At 41.3% G+C, this 20,780-nt stretch overlaps 1 protein-coding gene and 1 long non-coding RNA gene across 3 annotated transcripts; one reads left to right on the top strand and one right to left on the bottom strand.

The window, feature by feature from the left end:
- Positions 1-8,702: 8,702 nt before the first annotated feature.
- LOC119745715 lies at positions 8,703-12,077 on the bottom strand. 2 transcript variants are annotated; one of them, XR_005273653.1, is made up of 4 exons: positions 11,552-12,077; positions 10,649-11,409; positions 9,300-9,542; positions 8,703-9,032 (listed from the first exon to the last, which is right to left on the bottom strand). It is a non-coding gene; the product is annotated as an uncharacterized LOC119745715 (long non-coding RNA). The 2 variants fall into 2 exon arrangements; XR_005273651.1 differs by lacking the exons at positions 10,649-11,409; positions 11,552-12,077 and having other exon boundaries at positions 9,300-10,116.
- A 5,547-nt stretch (positions 12,078-17,624) lies between these two features.
- On the top strand, positions 17,625-19,142 carry LOC119730558 (F-box/WD repeat-containing protein 7-like). The gene has a single exon (XM_038203571.1). The coding sequence runs from the start codon at positions 17,625-17,627 to the stop codon at positions 19,140-19,142; it is 1,518 nt and encodes a 505-aa protein (XP_038059499.1).
- Positions 19,143-20,780: the final 1,638 nt, after the last annotated feature.

The following is a 20,780-nucleotide window of genomic DNA, read 5'->3' on the forward strand; positions in this document are numbered from 1 at the left end:
TGAAAGACTCCCAACTAATTCGCGTACGCTGCGCCTGGAAAATCTCACCCACTTTTATCCTCCAAAACAGACAACTGTCATCCAACAACGTACGTGTACATGCATTTTCCATGAAAATTTCTTCGACGCACGTGCTGAGCTGCAGTACTGCGTCACCAATGTGGATCACACCATTTACTTTAGGGGTGTACCATATTCTTTTTTTTTTTTTAAGAATATTTACCAGCATTTCCAAAATTATACAAAATTCTCTTTATGAAGTTCGAAACATTTCAATGTTAGAAAAGAAGCTCCTCAACATCACAATGTAATTTTTGTTAAGAATTTATTCGAGAAACGATCGGTATCATTGAATGATCCGTCCATATGATGCGAGGCGAATTGCCGTATGTTTTCCGAAGAAGAAAAGTTGATTTTTTGACGTTGCAAAGTCGTTGCTAAAAATAAAAATTTGATAAGATTGGTAGTAAAAAGAGGCCTGTTTGTTCTTATGGCATGCTCCCGACAATGCATGCGGGAACATTTCATCGGCCCGGCTCGGAAGAGCGGGTTAATTGGCCGGGCGCCGGGCCGGCTCCGTGTCCGTCGGGGGATAGGTAGGTAGCAATTCTCGATGCGTATTTCTCAACGTCATCATCAACGAGAAACTGAAAGTTTTCTCGAAATTAATAGCCGACTGTCCGCCTGAAAACTTTTGCACAATTCCCGGGGTTTGATTGCGAGTGTGAAACGATCGTGCATATTCCCGGGAAATAGTGTCCCCGGGAGTTATCAAATGTGTCTAGTGTGAATGGTTGCTGGGGTGTTGGTGGGGTAAAAAATCCCCGGGAATTTCCCGGGGATTTATTTCCCGGGGATTGGCTGTGCAGTGTGAAAAAGCCTTCATGATTTGACGAGAAAAGACGGTGCCCCTTGTTCTTCTCAACCAATCAAACGGTTGTTACATGAATGGAAAGCTTATTGTGTTATCTTTCAGAAACCGTGCGAGGTAATTGTATGCGACCGGGTTGCGTAATTTTTATTCCTAGGAGGGTTAGGGGCAATGTCATGAATAATTCATGTTTATCCATGAGAACGGACAATGACATCAACAGCATTGTTGTTAGTTACTCAACTAGTTACAATACATTAAAGCATTTTAAAGAACAATGGTCGTCGAGCTACCACACAGTAGCCTAGTGGATAGCGAGATGAGCTATGGATACAAAGATCCCTGGTTCGAATCCACGTCGTCGCTGCTCATTTTCATCAGCTATTTTTCTTCTCCAAAATTATCACTGAGATAATTTTAAATTAAGGGGAAAATAGAACGAGAACCTAAGTCTTGCAATGATTCAAAGGAAAAACTGAATTATTCATGACATTGCCCCTAACCCTCCTAGAAAAAAAAATTCGCGACCGGGTTCACACGTGTGCTGTTCGAAGAAGTAAACCCGCACCCTCAAAAATCGGGGAAATGTGCCGTGATCTCCATAGGAAACGCGAAATTTTCACTGAGTTACCCGCGTTTTTCAATGAAAAAGTGCACATAATTATTCGCCTTTAACAATGAAGAAATTATATTCATGTGAAAGAGGAAAACCTATATTTTATGATGCGATGCGAGGAAGTAAGTTTAACGTACCAACATTATTATTTAACTACATTTATTTATATTATATTATGTGAACTGTTGCTTATGTATATACATGTATGAATGGAAATAAAACAAACAAACAAACAAACATACTTTCCGCATATTAACGAAAGTTTGCTGAGAGCGCCTAGATATGAGCCAGTCTTCCCACGTAAACAGAGCTGCACTAGTGGCGAGTGAGCAAATGCTCCCTAGTTCTCCATATATCGTTTGTCAGTTAGCCCATGGAGGTAGAACCATATTGTGTTTTATTCCTAGCTTGAGTAACTCCAGCTGACACGCTCATATCATGGAGGAATAAAAACACACATATGTGAATGAATATGAGCATGTGTCAGCTGGAGTTACTCAAGCTACTTTATTCCAGACCCTGCATTCCTTCACATACCACAGATTCTCGCCAAGGTGTATTTAAGTCATTCAATGTGATAGAATAGTCACTTCAGGTTCAGGCACTATGTCCACGCTGTAATATTAGTGCCGTCCATCAACTACAGTATAACTGGCACATAATGTCGACCGAACGAGACCAGTCCACAAATCCGTCAGTGACTTTCAAGAATGCTCATTACGAGCGAACCCATACCCTATACAAAATACAATCGAGATTGTATACGACTTGATAACGTATGTTATCAGTCATCCAGTAGTAGTTGATGATTTTTCTTAATTGAATCAAATACTGGAACTTACTTAATTTTTGCAACTGTGCGACGTTGCGTCCGAAACCATCGGACTTCGTCAGGCAACTGGTGACCCGTGGACTGGTCACGTGAGAGACGGCTAGGAATCCCTTGAATGGCCCGGTCCCAGGCATGTGATAGGTTGAAGTGTATAGCCCCCCTCTTTTGTTGAGTGTTGGTTGTTCGACCCTTTCCCGGATGGCTTCCCACACCATATGAAAAACACCAAAGAATTCGCCAATCAGATCAAAGACATCTGTCTAAAGGACGATGAGACAATAACATCTTTCGACGTCAAAGCATTGTTCACTTGTATTCCACCTGACGTTGCGATCCAAGCGGTCCAGGAATTTCTTCAGAAAGACACTACCCTGAAGGAACGTACAGCATTGAGCGTCGAGCAACTCATTGAATTGGTGGACATTTGTCTGAAGACTACATATTTCTCATACACTGGAAAATTCTACAAACAACAACATGGCTGTGCAATGGGTTCTCCAGTTTCTCCAATTGTAGTCAACCTTTGCATGGACATTTTCGAGCAAAGAGCACTCAACACCTACAAAGGACCTAGACTGTGTTTAAGATACGTGGACGACACTTTTGTCATCATCGAACACAACGAACAGGCACCTTTCTTTGAACACATCAATAACATTGATGAACACATTAAGTTCACCCAGGAGCCCTGCAAGGAGAACAAACTTGCTTTCCTAGATTGCCTGGTCACCCGCAATAGCGACGGTACCCTCTCTTCTGACATATACAGAAAACCCACACACACAGACCAGTACCTGGAGTTTGATTCTCACCACCCCTGGTTCATAAACTAGGGGTCATCAGAACTCTGCAATATAGGGCAGACACCATCATAAGTGACGAGGACCAGATCCCCAAGGAGAAGGACCACATCCAAACTTCACTCCATCAATGTGGATATATACCCCGACTGGGCTTTCCACAAAGTCAAGAAGAACAAACACCAACGTAAAGACAAAGGCGGGGCGAAGCCAGTAAAAGCCCGGGTCACCATCCCCTACGTTGCCGGACTGTCTGAACGGATCAAGAACTCTTTCAAGTCACGTGGCATTGCCACTTGCTTCAAACCGTGCAACACCTTACGGGGGAAAGTAGTTCAAGTGAAGGACAGACAGCCCAAAGATACACGTTCCAACGTGGTATACGGGATCATCTGCGGGGATAAAGACTGCTCGGAGTCTTACGTTGGGGAAACCAAACAATCCCTAAAATCCAGGACCTACCAACATCGGCGGCCTAGCACAAACGAGGCACAAAACTCTGTTGTCTTCTTACACCTACGAGACTCTGGTCACACTCTCAGAAATGAGGATGTTGTGATCCTTGATAAGGAATAGCAGTGGCACAAAAGAGACATCAAGGAAGCCATCTGGGAAAGGGTCGAACGACCAACACTCAACAAAAGGGGGGGGGGCTACGCTTCAACCTATCACATGCATGGTACCGGGCCATTCAAGGGATTCCTAGCCGTCTCTCACGTGACCAGTCCACCGGGTCACCAGTTGCCTGGCGAAGTCCGATGGTTTCGGACGCAACGTCGCACAGTTGCAACAATTAAGTAAGTTCCAGTATTTGATTCAATTAAGAAAAATCATTGTATACGACTGTTTTATGTAATACTTTGATATGGTCCCCTGCCGTGTGTTGTGATTTGGTATGGCCGGCAGATGGAACAAATTATATTGCAATTACAATATTATGGATAACATCAATTGTTGGAATACTCATGTGTCGAAATAAAGCCTTATTGGCAGTTTCGTGTGAGCGATGAATTATGGGAAGTTTGGATTACACGCACGTGATGCTGAAACTAGTATTTTTGAGCATGCGCAACTGCTTATTTTGACCTACAAGCGGCGTTATTCCCAATTTATTTATTAATTTATTTATTCATTTTTCAGTAGTAGTAGTACATTTATTTCAATGCTGTCCTTGGATGTAAAGTGTTTTCAATAAGTTGATACAATATTACAGTTTAATATCAAATTATTACACAAAGAACAACATTTAGGTTTTGGTGAAGCAAAAATTGTTTTTGTACCCCTATAACCTAGGACAATGAGACAGACAGGGAAAGGACTACAATAGCAAATGAGTGTGCATGCAGGTACTAAGACATAACAATACGACATAATTTTCGCATTGCATCAAGAAGTTGTTTTTTTTTTGACAAATACAGCCTGTGATGGTGATTTTTTCATATATAGATTTACTAAGACTGTTCCAATAATTTGCACCACGTTGAATAAGACTGTTTTTAAACAAGGACGTTCGACTGTAACAAACATGGATATTTTTTTCTAGAAGCACCTCGAGTATTGTGTGAATAAATGTTTGATGATAACAAAAAGTATGAGCTAAAACAACCAGGTTATGCATTATTCATGTACTTATACATACATTTACCTAAATTTAAGTAGTAGATTTCTTTAATTCGTAACAGTTTTATATTTACAAATAAGTTGGCGGTATGAATACAGTGTCCAGCATTAGAAATGATGCGAACAGCTCGTTTATGTTACAACAAAATTTCATCAAATTTACTGAGGAACTACTCCAGTTAAGAACTGAATAGTTTAAATATGGGAGAACCAAAGAGTTATAAAGCATAACTAAAATGTTGCTTGGAATGAAGAATTTTAAGCGATTCATTATACAAACAGATTTTGATATCTTGCTCGAGATATCACTGATATGTTTTTTTCCATGTAAGATGTTCATCCATTGTCACACCAAGGAATTTGGTAATCGTGACACGATTTAAATGTTTATCATTTAAAACTAGTGGAACAGATTGGGTATACTTTTGTTGTCTTAAAGAAAATATCATATAGTTAGTTTTCAACAGATTGATACACAATTTGTTTGCTAAAAGCCAAGTACTAATTTTTGAAGTTCAATATTAATAATCCGAATAGCTGCATCCACATTGTAATATGGCTGTACACCAAACTTGTGTCATCCGCAAACAGGCAGAAGGATAGGATGTCATATAATAGATATATCGTTAATATACAGAATAAATAGTACAGGGCCTAACGTAGAGCCATGGGGAACACCACAGTGGATAGATTGCTGGTTTGAATTTACAGAGTTATAAGAAACAAATTGTTTGCGTTCAGACAAATAACTTTGAACCAGTTTAAGGTTACAACACGAATACCATAGTTTTCCAGTTTACAACATTAACTGCATCGAAAGCCTCTGAAAGGTCCCAAAAAATACCAATAGAAAATTTACTCTCGATGGCTTTGAGCAATTTATTAACAAAATACGACGTTGCTACTTCAGTTGATCGCTTTTCTCTGAAACCGAATTGCGATACTGACAAAAGGTTATGTTTATTTTATAAAAGTAGTATAAGACGGCAGTATATTATTTTTTTTCAAAAACTTTTGCGAATGTATATAATACTGTAATAGGTCTTTAATTACCAATATTGTTTGTCGCCAGTCGCCACTCTTATATATTGGCGTGACCTTTCCTATCTTTAGACCATTTGGAAAAACACCTGTAACCAGACCCATTGAAGATAAAAGCAAGTGGCGTTGCTAAAACATACTTAGCCTGCTTGATAACACAAACACTTAGGCCATCAAAGCCAGGGGGCTTACCATTAGGAATGTGTCGTTAAGAATGAAGAAGCTAGAAATGCAGCCAGGTCTTGGACTCATAACCCTTTGAAGCGATGGAGAAGAAATACCAGGAATTACGTGAACGCCACCCGGGATTCCCGGAAAAACTGCGTGTGAAACAATTGGAAATTCTAAGGGCACTAGCAAACAAGGAGACTGTTCTCTGGGTCTTGCCAACGGGATATGGTAAAACACTTACTAGTTTGTGCCGTCACTTTTAGACGAGGGTATAGGACTAGTGGTGTCGCCTTTAAAAGCACTCATGGCTAATCCGAACTGGAGTGGGCTGCAAGCCGAAATATTAGGGCAATAGAGCTCTGTAACAAAGCAAACATGGCGCCAGAAGACATATTGAGTGAGTATATTGCCATTTCGTATAGACCAAAACATTTTCAGGTGTCATAGGCCCTAATCACTTTTCCTAACATTTAATATAGAATTAAACCTTCATCAAATGTAATTTTCAGAACTCGCCAATTTATCACCATAATAGTCCAACTTTAGAATCAAAATTAACAGCTTCGCTTCTTTTTTAAATTTTTTTTATAAAGGAGTCAACAGTGGGGACCTTGATGTTACCCCAGAAGCACTGGATTATTAGCTGACAAATCTACCAACAGCTTTTGTAAGGAAATTGAGGCTGATAACAATAGATGAAGTGCACCTTGTTCCTGAATGGTAACATTTGAAATTAAACGAGAAAAACAAACGAACCCTTTTCTCTTCTTTTATAACAGCGGCGTATCTACACAGGTTGAAACTTGCAAGGGGCACTGTTACTGTTGGGGTCCATTTTTTGTACATGGGGCATTTCATGGGGGGGGGGGGGCGACAGGGGATCGGAGTGTGTATATATCGCCCCCGGGATTTACGCTCTTGCTTGTAGTTACACTACTGTATACCATTATAATTTGGTAAACGGACTAATTTAGTGAATTTGTATAATTTGCATGATTTATAGTCTGCTCTTATCGTCGGAAATCGTGATCTCGCAACTAGCTATGACAAGAGTTCGTATTTCCATTTAACCATTTCGAATTTATTAAGTTCCGAAAAACACCATTTTTGTTTTGAATTTATTTGTAGGGGTGATTCCTTCAGACCCGCTTTCATCAAATTGGGTAGACTGCGGAGCCAAATGGATGACGTGCCCATTTTGATGTTAACTGGCACAGGCTCAGCAATTCGGGCTGTTATAAGGTGCTTGAATGTCTACATTTAGTACCCGAGGATGTGACAGAAATATATGCATCGCCAGACAGGTATTTCGGTCCATTTGAGTTACACATTATCATTATCAATATTTTTCTACCAGCACTTGTCAGGGAGCATTTTATATTGTCATATGTTCTTTAATGTACACTTTCTGCAGGCCAAACATCACCCTGTATTTTAAAGGGAAGGGTGGTATGAAGTTTGATGAGGAGATTGCCTGGTATGCCGAGATGCTAACAGAAAAGAAAGCCGACGCACCAAAGTGTGTGGTGTTTGTCAACAGGTATACAGTACATTTGGGCCATGTTTAACAGGGCGTGTTGAATATAAAGCTAAAAGTATTGTCTTTCCCAACATCCAATTACAACAATTTCTTCCCCTAGAACCCCTAACAACTCTGTCTCTCTCTCTGAAGAAGGTCACGGTGCTTCGAATTTTTATCTCAACACAAAGTGGTGATCATTTAAAATAAAATTGTGCTTTTAAAGTCTGGATTTTATTTCCAGTACAAATTATTAAACTATTTTTTTATGTTTATATTTCCAGCTCTTTATCCTCGCTTGGCAAGTTGACCGCTAGCTTAAGACAAACGCTAGGAAAGTGTGCGTTTCGTTAAATTTGGGCGAAGTAAAACGCGATGAATTGCTTGATGAGTCGTTCAAGGTAATCTACCAGATGTTGATAAAACACGAATCCTGAAGGAATTTTCACAACCAACTTCAAGAATCCAATGTCTCAGCTGCACGATGCATTTGGGATGGGCGTTGCAAGAAGTAGGCCGCATCGGTAGAAATGGGGAGCCTGCCGAAGCTTTCGTATATTTCACGGCCAGCACAGTCATGTCATCCAGGAGAGATCCAGGCGTCAAACGCATGTACAAGGAAGTAAAGGAGCACAAAATTAATTGTCTCACGGGCAGGGAATCATCCGCAATATAGCGTGTTATCCATTCTCTTTGGAAGAAAGTGAAAGATGCTGTGTAGACTTGGATAAAAAATTCCCTTCATAATTAGAAAGAGGTAGGCCTACAGGTATTCATGATATTGTGTCGCATTTCAAATGAGGAATCAGACCAGGTTTTTGAGTTATGGGCAAAATCATTATACAAATTGATAAATACATGTACATAGTATGGCAAATTAAAACAATTCATCAATACCAAGTTATTCATTCCCTTATTCTATACATGTTTCTAATTTATCATCACACGTTCAGTGTCCAGTTTCTTACTGTACGTTCTTCGACGTCCAAGAAGTTTGCGGGAATTGGGGATATTGTACTTCATGCAGAAAGGAGCTAAATGCAGGATGTTTTCGAGATGCAACAGTGCTGAACAATTTATCTGTCGCTAAATCGCCCACAATTTTGTTGATGTCTTCCCTACGTATTTCTCGGTGAGCTGAGTGGTCATTATTTCCTGTAGGGATCTCCCAATACTTCCAATGCGGTGGACATGAGCCTCAGAATAATTTTCATGGTTGTGCTTCAGTGTCGCTATAAAAAAAATATCGTTACTGAATTAAGTTTTCCTTCCCCAATTCTAAACGGACTTTGGACAAACAGCACAAATAATGTACATGTATTATAATTTGATATAGAAACATAATTTATAAATCACATTTTCCTAGATGATTAAAAAAATTATGTAAAGCTACGCGGATTTTCTTCCAACACCATTTTTCAATACTTACTTTTTGAACTCTAGATTTTCAAACTCATTTACTAAATCCAATGCTAAGTTGTTGCCTGCACCACCTCTCAAATTCGATGTTCGATTCCAAATGATGTCGTGTTTCACTCTTGGTTCGAGCCAGCCATTTACACCTGCCGTGTAGAATAAATGGGTAGAAAGTAGAAACGGTCGACAGATGAACGGTTATTATGACGTTTCTGTACACCGAAGTTTCCTATACGCGCTCTGTGCTTCCTGCATTCTTCGATAATTACAATTATGACACGTTCAAGACGTGGACACATTTCTATGGGTATACATTTCAGTTTTTCTCAACACCTTTTACATGAGGTGTTGTGTGTGTGATCAAGAGGTATATAATAAATGTTAAATAGTTATAAACAAAACAAATTCATTACCTGCCAATAACCGATGGCCTAGTATGAGGTACTTGTTATGGCCCCTAGACCAAAACAGAGGGACGCATAGCTTCCACAGTCGGATAAGAAACGGCCCATCATTTTCACGTTCTGCATCATTGTGGACCAGTTGAAACATTTCATGCCACGCAAGAGCCCGCTTATACTCTCGAAGAAAGTCCGGCTTCTTGTTGGTCTTCTTCGTTGTTGCCTCGCACTTTTCGGAACAATACCAATCGTTCCCTAAACAACGAAAGGGGTTAAACATTGAGTCAGTTGCGATTACACAAAAGTGTATTTATTGTGTTAACATAACCAGGGTTACTTAACTAAATTAATTTTATTGAGCAATGTGTATCCGGGGCTTACTATTGGAAAAGAGGTTTGAAATAAAGTAAGCACTGGGGACGAGGTTGGTTATGCACGGCTTTGAAAAAAAGACACGCATTGCGCCGCCAACGGCAGTGAAAAACGTTCTTCAGATTTTTCTCTTTTGTCTGTATTTTTCGATTACTCAAAATAAGGTTTTGGGGGACATTCCTCATTTTGCCTCACTGTCACATATGCATCTAAAGAATGATGCATCTCTTGTGGAACTCTTGGGGCGTAGGCTTGAGGCCACAAAACCTGTCAAGTGGTGAGGACGCCGACGATTGTACTAGCCTTGCCTCTACCATCCTCTCCACCGACAGTTGGTCACCATTGCAGATGATGGGATATGGGTTTCCATCAGGTGTTAAAGGCACTTACTGAGATAAGGCCAAAAAAAAAATATTTGGTCTCTGGTCAGACCAAAGTTCCGGAATTGACGCGGGGACGCGGCTTTTTTTTTTTTGCTTTATTTGTTTTTTGTTCAAGCTTGGATTGTACAGACAAGGTGGGGTACTATTTTGCTGTTTTGGTGTCCTCATGTACATTGGTGTCCTCCATAATTTGCCTTGGTGCTCTCGATCATTTGCCTTGGTGCAATTTCCCATTCCTTGGTGCTGTTTGGTAAAAAAAAATGAGGAGGTGCGGCAATAGAGGGCGCTGTTGGAGCTACCGCGGAACATTTTGGGGAAAAAAAGATTGACGCGCATGATTAAAATCGACGCGCGCGCTGACCAGAGACCGCCTTATTTTTTGTTTTGGCCTAATCGTGACATTATCCCAAATACCCCTTTGGCACTTGATGGATTTTCGTTGATAACGCCGAGATTGATCTAAGATAGAGGTACCACATAAAAAAAGTCAACTCTTCATTATTCTCACACGCATTTTTATCGAAATCACTTATCACTTTCAAGACAAGAAACATTCCACACTTTCCATCATTATCGTGTAAATATATTATTGAAAATCAAACCCACCAGTGTACTTTTTTGGCAGGATTCCTCTGTGTACTCATGCGCAATGTGTTCAGTTGTAGTGCCTTCCCCAATTGCCTCCAGACCTGTCAAGGATCCACGTGTGATGATGCGTGCAACGAGAATTTCCATTCTCCTTCGCAAGGCGAGCCAATCCTCTGCTTGGGGAAGAAACGCACTCAAAGGTAGAGACTGTGCGTGTATTGTGTTCATGCCGGTGTTGGTCTCTATGACGCAGTTGATACGATTTTATCGCTGCGAAGGCGAGACCCCACTGTAAGAGGCGGTTTTGGAAGATTGACGTACGATGCCGCCTCTCAACAGACACTTGGACGTTGTCCCAGCAAAGTACGTATCCATGTGGTCCATCTGCAACATCCAAACCAAACTAATCAACGACAGAAATATAACTAGAAATGAGTTTGTGGAGAAAAACCTGCAAGTGTGTGTTTAGCTTCAATCGTGGACCCCCTATTGTCCCTATCCTGATTCCTTTGTTTGTGCTCAAACTTTTTAGTAACATCTCTCATTGGTTTTGTACACGAATTTCAATCGTGGAAGAACTTCTTCGGATAAATATGATCAATATTGCTAGGGCGTCTATGTACCGTCAGTGCTGGTCATCAGGACCATCGCTTTCACCGTCATCCGCTCCTGAGCTATCTTCCGTCCGAGGAATCTTCGTTCGAGTCAAACTCCTCAGATTCTGATGCTTCTGTCATTGCCATCGGATCCGGAATGGATGATCCTAGTTCCAATGCTACCTGTGATTAAAATAAGGCTTCATCATTGGTTCATACACGTTAGCTATTTGCAAGAGGTTAAAACAGTGATTACAATATTCGCTGTTTGTTCATTTTGTAATACAGAATCGAGCCATTGATTAAAGAAGGGTATGGGCTGTACCTCGATAGCTTTTTTCATCCTTCGGATTTCATCGTCATATCCGCGACCATATCTGTCAATGTATCTCGTGGAATACGACCCGTTACACAGGCCAGTTGTATGAAAGGCACCAGGGGAACCTGCAAGAGGAGGTTATAAACAATAATTGTGGCAGCATCCATTTGAGATGGGTCAAATGAGCCTATGTACTGATGTCGTAACACTTTGTTTACAAGTGCTTTTTTGTAAGGGACTACAAAGCAGTGTCCCGAACTGGCTCCCATAAGAAAGCGTACATGTAAACAAAGTGTGAGGTAATTAGTACGAAGGCTTATTTTAGCCAAGTTCGGCAGTTTCAGTGAAACTCCGTTTATTTTGCAATATTGAATTTTGAAGAAAAAAAATTACTCTGCTTACTGCCGAACTGAATCCATTTTTGTAGAAAATCAGTCCAATCAATGCGGGCACCATGTTGAACTTCTTGGGTCGACGCATTTTGGCATCTTGATAGGACGAGCCCCGTACCGGGTATGAGGCTTCCCGTCTTTTCACCTGTAGAATTGACAAAAAGAACACCAAATATTAATGTCAGGGTATAAAAGTTAACATAATTTAATCGCACCTAAAAGACGATAAAGCTACAATGTTTTGGCCACGTTAGGTCTTACAATGATGGAAAGTTATTTCATTCAATCTAGCTTTTGGTTTTACCATTGGAGCTTCTCTTGCAGCTGTACACTTCTGCTCACACATCCCTTTAAAACTGACCAAAGTAGTGGCAGTGCTGACTGATATACCTTGATAAGGATGCCAGCTAAATGCCTCTGCTGCCTCGCGGGAAATGTTTTCACTGCACACAGATCGCTTTTTGCAGAAGACGTCTATTTCCTTTCTTGCCTGGTTCTCTAGCATGGCTCTGTCCTCGTTTCTTGAAGACGTCTTGCTAAGTGCCAAACGAAAAGCGCGTCCATATCTGCTCATCTGAACATAGTTTATCATCTTCTCTTTCACAGACCGCTTCTGTAGAATAAAAATAAAGATATATATTTAAATAAATGATGCATTTAACCCTGAAATGATCTATTATTTAGAATTGACTGTATATGAGACAGGGGTAGGGGTTGGAATCAATGTCACATACATGTTGTTCGTGAACTGTTATCGACGAGGCGGGGACATTGATGGCGTCTTTTCATTTAGAATATTGTCCAACTTGCATCGCCCTATTATCAGAGTTGTAACGAGTCACTGATTTTTGTGACTCGAGTCGAGTCGAGTCATTTTAAAGAAGTAACTCGAGTCGAGTCGAGTCATTAGGTCAACAAGGTCGAGTCGAGTCGAGTCGAGTCACAGAGTGTGGTCGAGTCGAGTCGAGTCGAGTCGAGTACTTAGCTCGAGTCAATTCGAGTCACAAATATTTGAACACTAAATTACAATAAAAAGCAACAAACACAAGAGAGAAAGAATACGAGGCACCAGTCTATTACGGAAATCCAAAGACATAAAGTATGCTGTATGGTACCCAACCAACAGTTTCCATTGCTAGCTCACGTCACAGATAAGAAGATGTGAAACTTCGGTCTTATAACTGGTTTGGTCTAGATTTTGTTGTTCGCTGATCGTTGACAACGTTAAAACCTAAATGCATTATACAAAACTGTTTCTGATTATTTAAAGGTGGGCCCGTCCGTATCCATTTTTTTGTGTGAAATCGGGACATGAATTTAGCCAGCGTTCCACCAAGAACTTCAAAATCGCCCGAAACCAATGATGAAACCACGGATTGAGAAATGCGTTTTAAGTCTGGTTCCGGGTTTAGCATTGCATGCTATAGAACCACTAGGTGGGAGTCCGCGACACGGTGTATGTTTGTTGTTTCATTATGGAGGAAGGAAACAGACTGCCGCTGTATTTAAACGTACATTATTCGCGAACATTAACGTGACGTGAACAAAAACTGGCAACGCGAACGGCGCAGCGTAAGTCATTGCAAATATTTTTCACAAGTAAGTTTTGCTTTTATTTTGGGACTCGAGTCTTATTAGCCTTCCTCGAGTCGAGTCGAGTCATTCTGATGAGGGACTCGAGTCGAGTCGAGTCATTTGCTCGCAGTGACTCGAGTCGAGTCGAGTCATTTACCTGTCGGGACTCGAGTCGAGTCGAGTCGAGTCGCCAAAAAATGTGACTCGAGTCGGACTCGAGTCGAGTCATTGACTCGAGTCATTACAACTCTGCCTATTATCCATTAATTAACTAAAACGGTGACTCTCGCCAATACAGCAATGAGTTCAATTCGAACCAATCGTGTTCCGCGGTAAAAAGTTGGTTGCATCCGACTTAAGCGGAGGCGCTACCCACCTCTGGTCAGTGTGTTACGTGCGCAAAATTCAAACGACTAAATCGAACTAAGGCACGGCAGAAACAACGAAAGGAAAGACAAAAGTGAAAACCAGCAATTAGATTTGAACAATTAATTTAATATTTACAAGAGAAATGATACCCAGAAGATTACAATTAAATGAATTAATACAATCATAAAATGTGTTATTAAACTTAAAATACCAAGGCGTGACGAGCTGGGGTCCTACATGGGCGTGGCTAGGCGGCTACGGACGCCTGTGGGCACGGGAGTGGACTCCTAGGGAGAACAATGGGCTAGTCTGGGCCAAGCCACCTACGGAGAGCAATGGGCTAGTCTGGCCCAAGCCATCTACGGAGAGCAATGGGCTAGTCTGGCCCAAGCCATCTACGGAGAGCAATGGGCTAGTCTGGCTCAAGCCATTTATGGAGAGAAATGGGCTAGTCTGGCTCAAGCCATGGAGAGCTCTTGACTTGGAACATCGAAGCTGACCACCAGAGAAAGTGAGCTAAAAGCGGGTTCACTATACCAGCATCGTCTTGACTTGGTTTTTGGGACGTTTCGGCGTTGACTAGCGAAACATTACAGCTGCGGGGCGACACACAGAACAGCAGCGAAGGGAAGTGGACCGAAGCCTCCGGCTGACCCCGTGGTAGTAGTTTGGCGTGTGCGACACGAGGGGAGTCGAACCCAGCCTTATATCCTCGTCGAATCCCAAAAATACAATACAATGTGCAGCGATTAAGGCCGCTAGAATGTTAATACCTGTGCATACTCAAGGTGTGCCTAATCCTCAGGTGGACTTCTTTTTAAAAGCCCATCAGCCATTAGCCCGTTGGCTCGGGGTTTTGTGCGTAAACCTTATCAGTCAGCCGATCACGCTCAATTGACTTCGGCCAAACCGCAGTCCCATCATAAGAAATAAGTTAACAATGTTAACCGGACCATTTTTTCCAAGAGTGTGTCTCTAATGGCTGATGGGCTTTTAAAAAGAACTTTTGTAAATGGGAAAGACACTTTGGAAACATCCAATCAGTTTAAATATGCTTCATGAATTTCTGAATAAACGAGCACATTTTTTAAACAGTATTTGATTACTATTATTTTTCGGTGTGGTGGTGGTGGTGGGGGGGGGGGGGGGCTGGGGGGGCTAGACAGAAGATATATCAGATTGGCGCAATAAGACCGACAGCGGGCGCAATAATTTTGATTAGGGTTTCAAAAATTTCTACGCGAGTCGTTAATTTGCATAAAAAGTGCCCCCCACAATTTTTTGTAAAATTGTAAAAAACGAGACCGTCTAGTTTAAAAATCGGTGGAATCGTGCGAATATAGCCGAGAATCATCTCCCTAGCTTTTGGGCTATTATCTAAGAGCAGATTTGATAAAATTAGGGTCCAAAAATGGGTCCTATTTGCACGAGAAAATGTAGGGATACCATTGGTAACTTTGGCAGTATGCAGGCTCAGCATTACCGGCAGGCTTCAACCCGGCTGATGGGCTTTTAAAAAGAACTTTTGCAAATGGGAAAGACACTTTGGAAACATCCAATCAGTTTAAATATGCTTCATGAATTTCTGAATAAACGAGCACATTTTTAAACAGTATGGAGGGATCTATGTTTTTTTTTCAAAACGGCATTGTGGACAGGGGGGTTAGAGACTGTAGCCGGTGCGGTTGTCCTTTTAGGCATCATTCCACGGACCCACTACATTAGAGACCCCCAAAATTGGAGAAATGAAGCTCAAGGTGATAGCATACGCAGGTGCAGGGATGCAACGATCTGTTCCGGTCACATTGCAACACAAGTAACAATTAAAAGAGTCAAAAGACTGCGTATCGGGCATTCCATCAAGCACGACTATCGTGAGAACTGGCATATTAGGGCTCCAAACACTGGATCAGATGGCGTCACAGGGGACAATCTACATGGTAAACTTGGCGTCAGATGGCGTCACAGGAGAAAATCTAAGTTTACCTGGATGGGCGTAATAATTACAATGAGGATTATTGATAAGCATAGATGGGCCACAAGCAATGAGAAGCGGATCCAAATTGTTGCTGCGGCGAGTTACCATTTCAGTTCTCGCCCCATGTCGAGGTTGTAGCTCGCCACGGCGGGGGACATCCCCCTCCCCCTCTCGCCGCGGCGAGTGTCCCCCCATAAAAATGTTCCTTTGACATCTCTGCTTCCCCACCGTAGATATGCAATAATAGAGATCAAATGGCATCACTACAATGCGATCGTTGGTTCAATTATCATGTAGCTTATTTCTAATCGTGTGCGAAAAGTTCATGTAAAAACAGTCAATTAGTATTTTGTCACTTGCCCGTCAGTCGGTGAACCACGTGTTTTTTTTTTTTTTTTTTTTTTTTTTTTAATAAACTCAATAATGAAAGGTTTGCGGAAACACCATGTGTGAATAATTTCTCAACTAAGAGAATGGTTCTCAAAAGAACCAGAGGTATAAACTCGACGTTCCGGTCAGTAGGCCTATGCTCTGACCGTCTTCAGGAGAATGCCTAAACTCTGAGAAAGTAAACACTTATGTGGCAGAAGCGAAGGCATTCTCCTGAAGGCGGTCAGAGCATACTGACCGGAACGTCGAGTTTATACCTCTGGTTCTTTTGAGAACCATTCTCTTAGTTGAGAAATTTATTCACACATGGTGTTTCCGCAAACCTTTCATTATTTAGTATCTCCACCATGCAAAGCCTCAAATTTTACTTAAATAAACTCATTATTTCGAGAAGCGCCACACAATCTGTAAGATTGTGGCACGAAATACCGAACGAAAAAAGTCACACTGCTCTGCAGCCGAGTATTAAATGAAGGAATACAAAAATAATCCTCCATCAATACATGCAGTATGCATGGATCCCTATATAAGGATATACTGTGCAGCAAATGGAAGCTCGTTTTGTATAGATCTGCAGTTTGTAAACAATGTCATGTACCAAAGTCCAACCTGATATCGCTACGTGACAGTGTAAAGCGGGACAAAGTATTTTGGAGTCTCTATTCTGCGGGAGCCATTTTGACAATACAAGGCCACACTCTAACTGAAACTGGTTTTGAAAAACAGGTGCCTTTCTTTACTTATTATATTAACTGTTAGGTTTAGTGGTAAGTTGACATTATTGTAATCCATGAATTTTGATAACGTAATCATAAATAGACCGTTCACCGTGACCGCGTTTCAGTAAGGCACGTCATGTAGCTTCCTCACTGTCCACCATATACAAACAAATTTACTGTGCCGGTCCTCATATCAATATTTGCCGTGTAGCATTTTAATAATCTTCCTGCAGTACCACAAGCTTAATTCAGCATGGTTACAGTAGACCTACATAACTACGCACACTTTGTGCATATATTCGGTCATGGTCACGACATGGAAAGCCATGCTGGATAACTCTGATTTATATCTGACATAATTCCAGTTTATGTCTGACATAATTCGACTTCAAACATATTTCAGGCCTGACTGCTCATTTTATTGTTATATTTAAAAAAAAAAAAGGAAAAAAAAGAGAGAATGAAAGCAAACAAGACAAGCCTAGTAAAATGGTCCCAACAGCCTCTGTGCACAAAAGCCTCTGTGCATTAAGTAGCTAAAAAAATGCGTAGCTTCTAGTTTTAAAATATAAGTTAACCTCACATTTACATGGCGATCGTGTGCTTCGGTTCTGTCTTTGCAGCTGCAAGGTGGTTTGTCACAGCCAAATACAGCGATGTCTCAAGACGGATTTGGTTGTCTGCCAAATGAACTTGTGGAGAAAGTTTTCGGTTATCTGACTGTTGATGATCTCTGTCACGTGACGTTATGTGGTCGTTCTTGGAGAGAATCGGCCAACCAAGATGCCCTGTGGCGCCCTTTTTGTCGATGGAAAGGATGGGAGCACTACGGTACCATGTCAGATCTTTGCAAAGAGGTTCCTTTAAAACCCAATTCACCAGAGCAGAAGACTGGCGAAGGGGGCGCTCCTACATTCCCGGTCGATGCTGTTGTCACTGGTTCAGACTGGCCTGGACTGGTTGATACATGTAAATGGAAGGAAGTCTACATGAAAGCACGCCACCTGGAAGGGAATTGGCGGAACAATCGTTATCACGTTTCCTCGTTCGAATTCGGCTCAGCTGGTTACAGAGAGTGGCTCTTCGAATACATTGGCCCTGGTCCTGAACCACTCGTCTGTAACATGGCTGGCGAAGGGGACTGTCTTGCTGTTGGTATCTCCATTGGCACGATGCAAATCTGGGATGTCTCCAACTGCAAACGCCGTCATCTCATCCAAGTAAATGTCAGTGAAGCTCCAGACGCTCTGAAGATGAAGGATGGTATCATAGCTGCAGGATGCAAGGACGGTAAGATTCGTACCTTCTCCGCCCAGACTGGAGAGCAGCTGCAAGTCATGTCGGGGCATCGTCTGCCTGTGCTTCGTCTCTTCTTCGATGGAAACACAATCGTCAGTACTGCCTACAAGGAGTACAGGAAGAATGAAGTGTACGCAGACAGTGACATAAGGGTCTGGAGTGCTGCAGACGGTTGCTGTCGTTACAACCTTCAGAGTGGCTCTGTAGGACGGCGCCTTGATGACCTGGATTACAAAGACAAGATCGTTGCAGGTGCATACAACGACAAAACCATTCGAGTGTGGAATGCAGACAGTGGTTCCCGTATACAACAATTCACCGTCCAGGCGAGAGATTTGCTTTCGTGTCATCTCGGGGATGGTATCGTCATCGGCGCCTACGATGGCAATGTCGTCATGGTCTGGAGCCTTGAATCTGGGGATTGCATCAAGACTTTTGACGTGCCAGGAAATTACTCTGAAAAATATGGCAAACTCTTGGATAGAGCAAGGTCGTACACGTTCAACGGCGCGCTACTCCTGAGCACCTCTTGTAATAACCACATGAGATTACTTGATCTGAATGGGAAATTCCTCGGGGACTCTCGCCCATACAGCAATGAGTTCAACTTTGAACCAATCGTGTTTCGCGGCAACAAATTGGTCGCAGCCGACTTAAGCGGAGGCGCTAACCATCTTTGGTCAGTGGACCAAGACGGATTCCACTACATTAAGGAAGTAAGGCGCATAATGTTTGATGATGAAGTAACAGTCAGGTACTCGGTGGCCTGGATGAGCGAAACCAAACTGGCCTTCGTGACGTACGTTGATTTCGAAAGCTTTGAACAGGGAATTACTGAGCAAATTCCCATCATTATCGTTCACCATTATTGGTGAAGATGAACAAATTGAAGAGATTTACCAGCCCCGATTGCGTTATCAATCGGAATGAAAATGGCACCGCTGTCTTTATTATAGAAACACGAGTTATTACAAATCTTGTCCCATATTACAAATACAAATTATTTCGAATTTGGCTCATTTGTTCATGAGTGATTAATTGAATAACAGTGATTATTTCCGTTCTAAAACATGAATTCGGATTTGTTTGGACAATCATGAAGGTTATTTCTATACATCAACTTCACAATTTTGTTAAACTTTCGCTTGACACAAACTCGTCTTGTGTTATCATGTTTTAGTTAACAAGTATATATCTTTATACGCACTCACTGGTTAATAATCTCGAAGCAAGTGACCCGATTCGCCATTATCATCAGTGTTGCCTTTATTGTGCTTGTACTGTACTTGACTTTTGTACACACATCGCAAATTTAGGTTTGATCGGGACAAGTGCGGGAGATGTCGATAAATAATCTGGAGACCAGAGCAAAATTAGGAAAAACTATTTTTCCTATCTTCTTTTTATGAGACCAGGAGCAAGCGAAACACAAACCACATGAAAATATCGGAACAAAGACAGTATTGAACCAGATATAAATACGCTGCTTAATATTTTTATTACATACATGAAAATGTAAAGTAAATGTTTCTTTTTAAGCCCTTACGTTTGATCTGTCGATGGGGGCGCTGTTCAAAACCGACAATTATGCACACAAAGGGCCAATATATGGTGCTTTTCAGGGCGATACATGTGCGCAACTCTGACAAAGGCACCCAAAACGGCAGATGCCACAAAAAAGGGCACCACTTCTTTTCTGAGAAAGGTCACTTGTTCAGAAAAAAATGTCACTTCGTAAAAAGGGCACTCTTTACAAATTATAGGGGGGGGGGGGTTGGGGGTAAGCACGTTGAAAAAGGGCATTGAAATGGGAAAAAGGCAGTCTTTACAAAATATTGGGGGGTAAATATCCCCTTACCTCCCCCCCCCCCCCCCCCCCCCCCCCCCGCTTGCTACGCCTATGCAGATTGTCACTACTGTCAGGCTCCCGAAAGGTAGGCAGTTATTTTTATTTTGTAATTCCCGGGCTCAGCTTTAACAGTCATTTATTCCAAATTGGTTTTTCTTTCTGTAATTGATTATTTAAATAACACTGATTATATTCAAATGACTTGTATCTATTGCATCTGGGAAAACACTTATTTCTTTGAGACCAGGAACAACAGAAACACAAAACACATGAAAACATAAAAAAAAATTAATGGATTGGATATAATACGCAGCTTATTTTTAATCAAATGCATGAAAAAGCCAACACCTTTCATTTTTGTAATCACATGAGTTTAATCAGCTAAGAAAACTTTTTATTAAGGCTGAACATTTTAGTGTATTTGAAATTTGAAAGGAATCAAAAACGCTCACTTTGTGTAGCCTGCTAATAATATTCTGGGTTTTAAAATGAAATTTGATGAGTAAAGGCTATGCGGCTTTGAATGAAAAACTTCGCAGTATTAAAATTGTAAGCTTTAAAACTTGAGTATATAGATGCATCCCTTTAACCCAATAACACTTATAAATCATAACAATTGAAACAGGCTTTTAACTTTTAGAATATAAGAGGAAATGGTTCTCGA

This window comes from Patiria miniata, unplaced genomic scaffold (genome assembly GCF_015706575.1).
Source record: "Patiria miniata isolate m_02_andy unplaced genomic scaffold, ASM1570657v1 HiC_scaffold_1, whole genome shotgun sequence".
In the NCBI taxonomy this organism is placed as follows: Eukaryota; Metazoa; Echinodermata; class Asteroidea; order Valvatida; family Asterinidae; genus Patiria; species Patiria miniata.

Bases quoted from the DNA above. Each gene is read 5' to 3' on its own strand.
- LOC119730558 (XM_038203571.1), top strand. From the start codon at position 17,625: ATGTCTCAAGACGGATTTGGTTGTCTGCCAAATGAACTTGTGGAGAAA.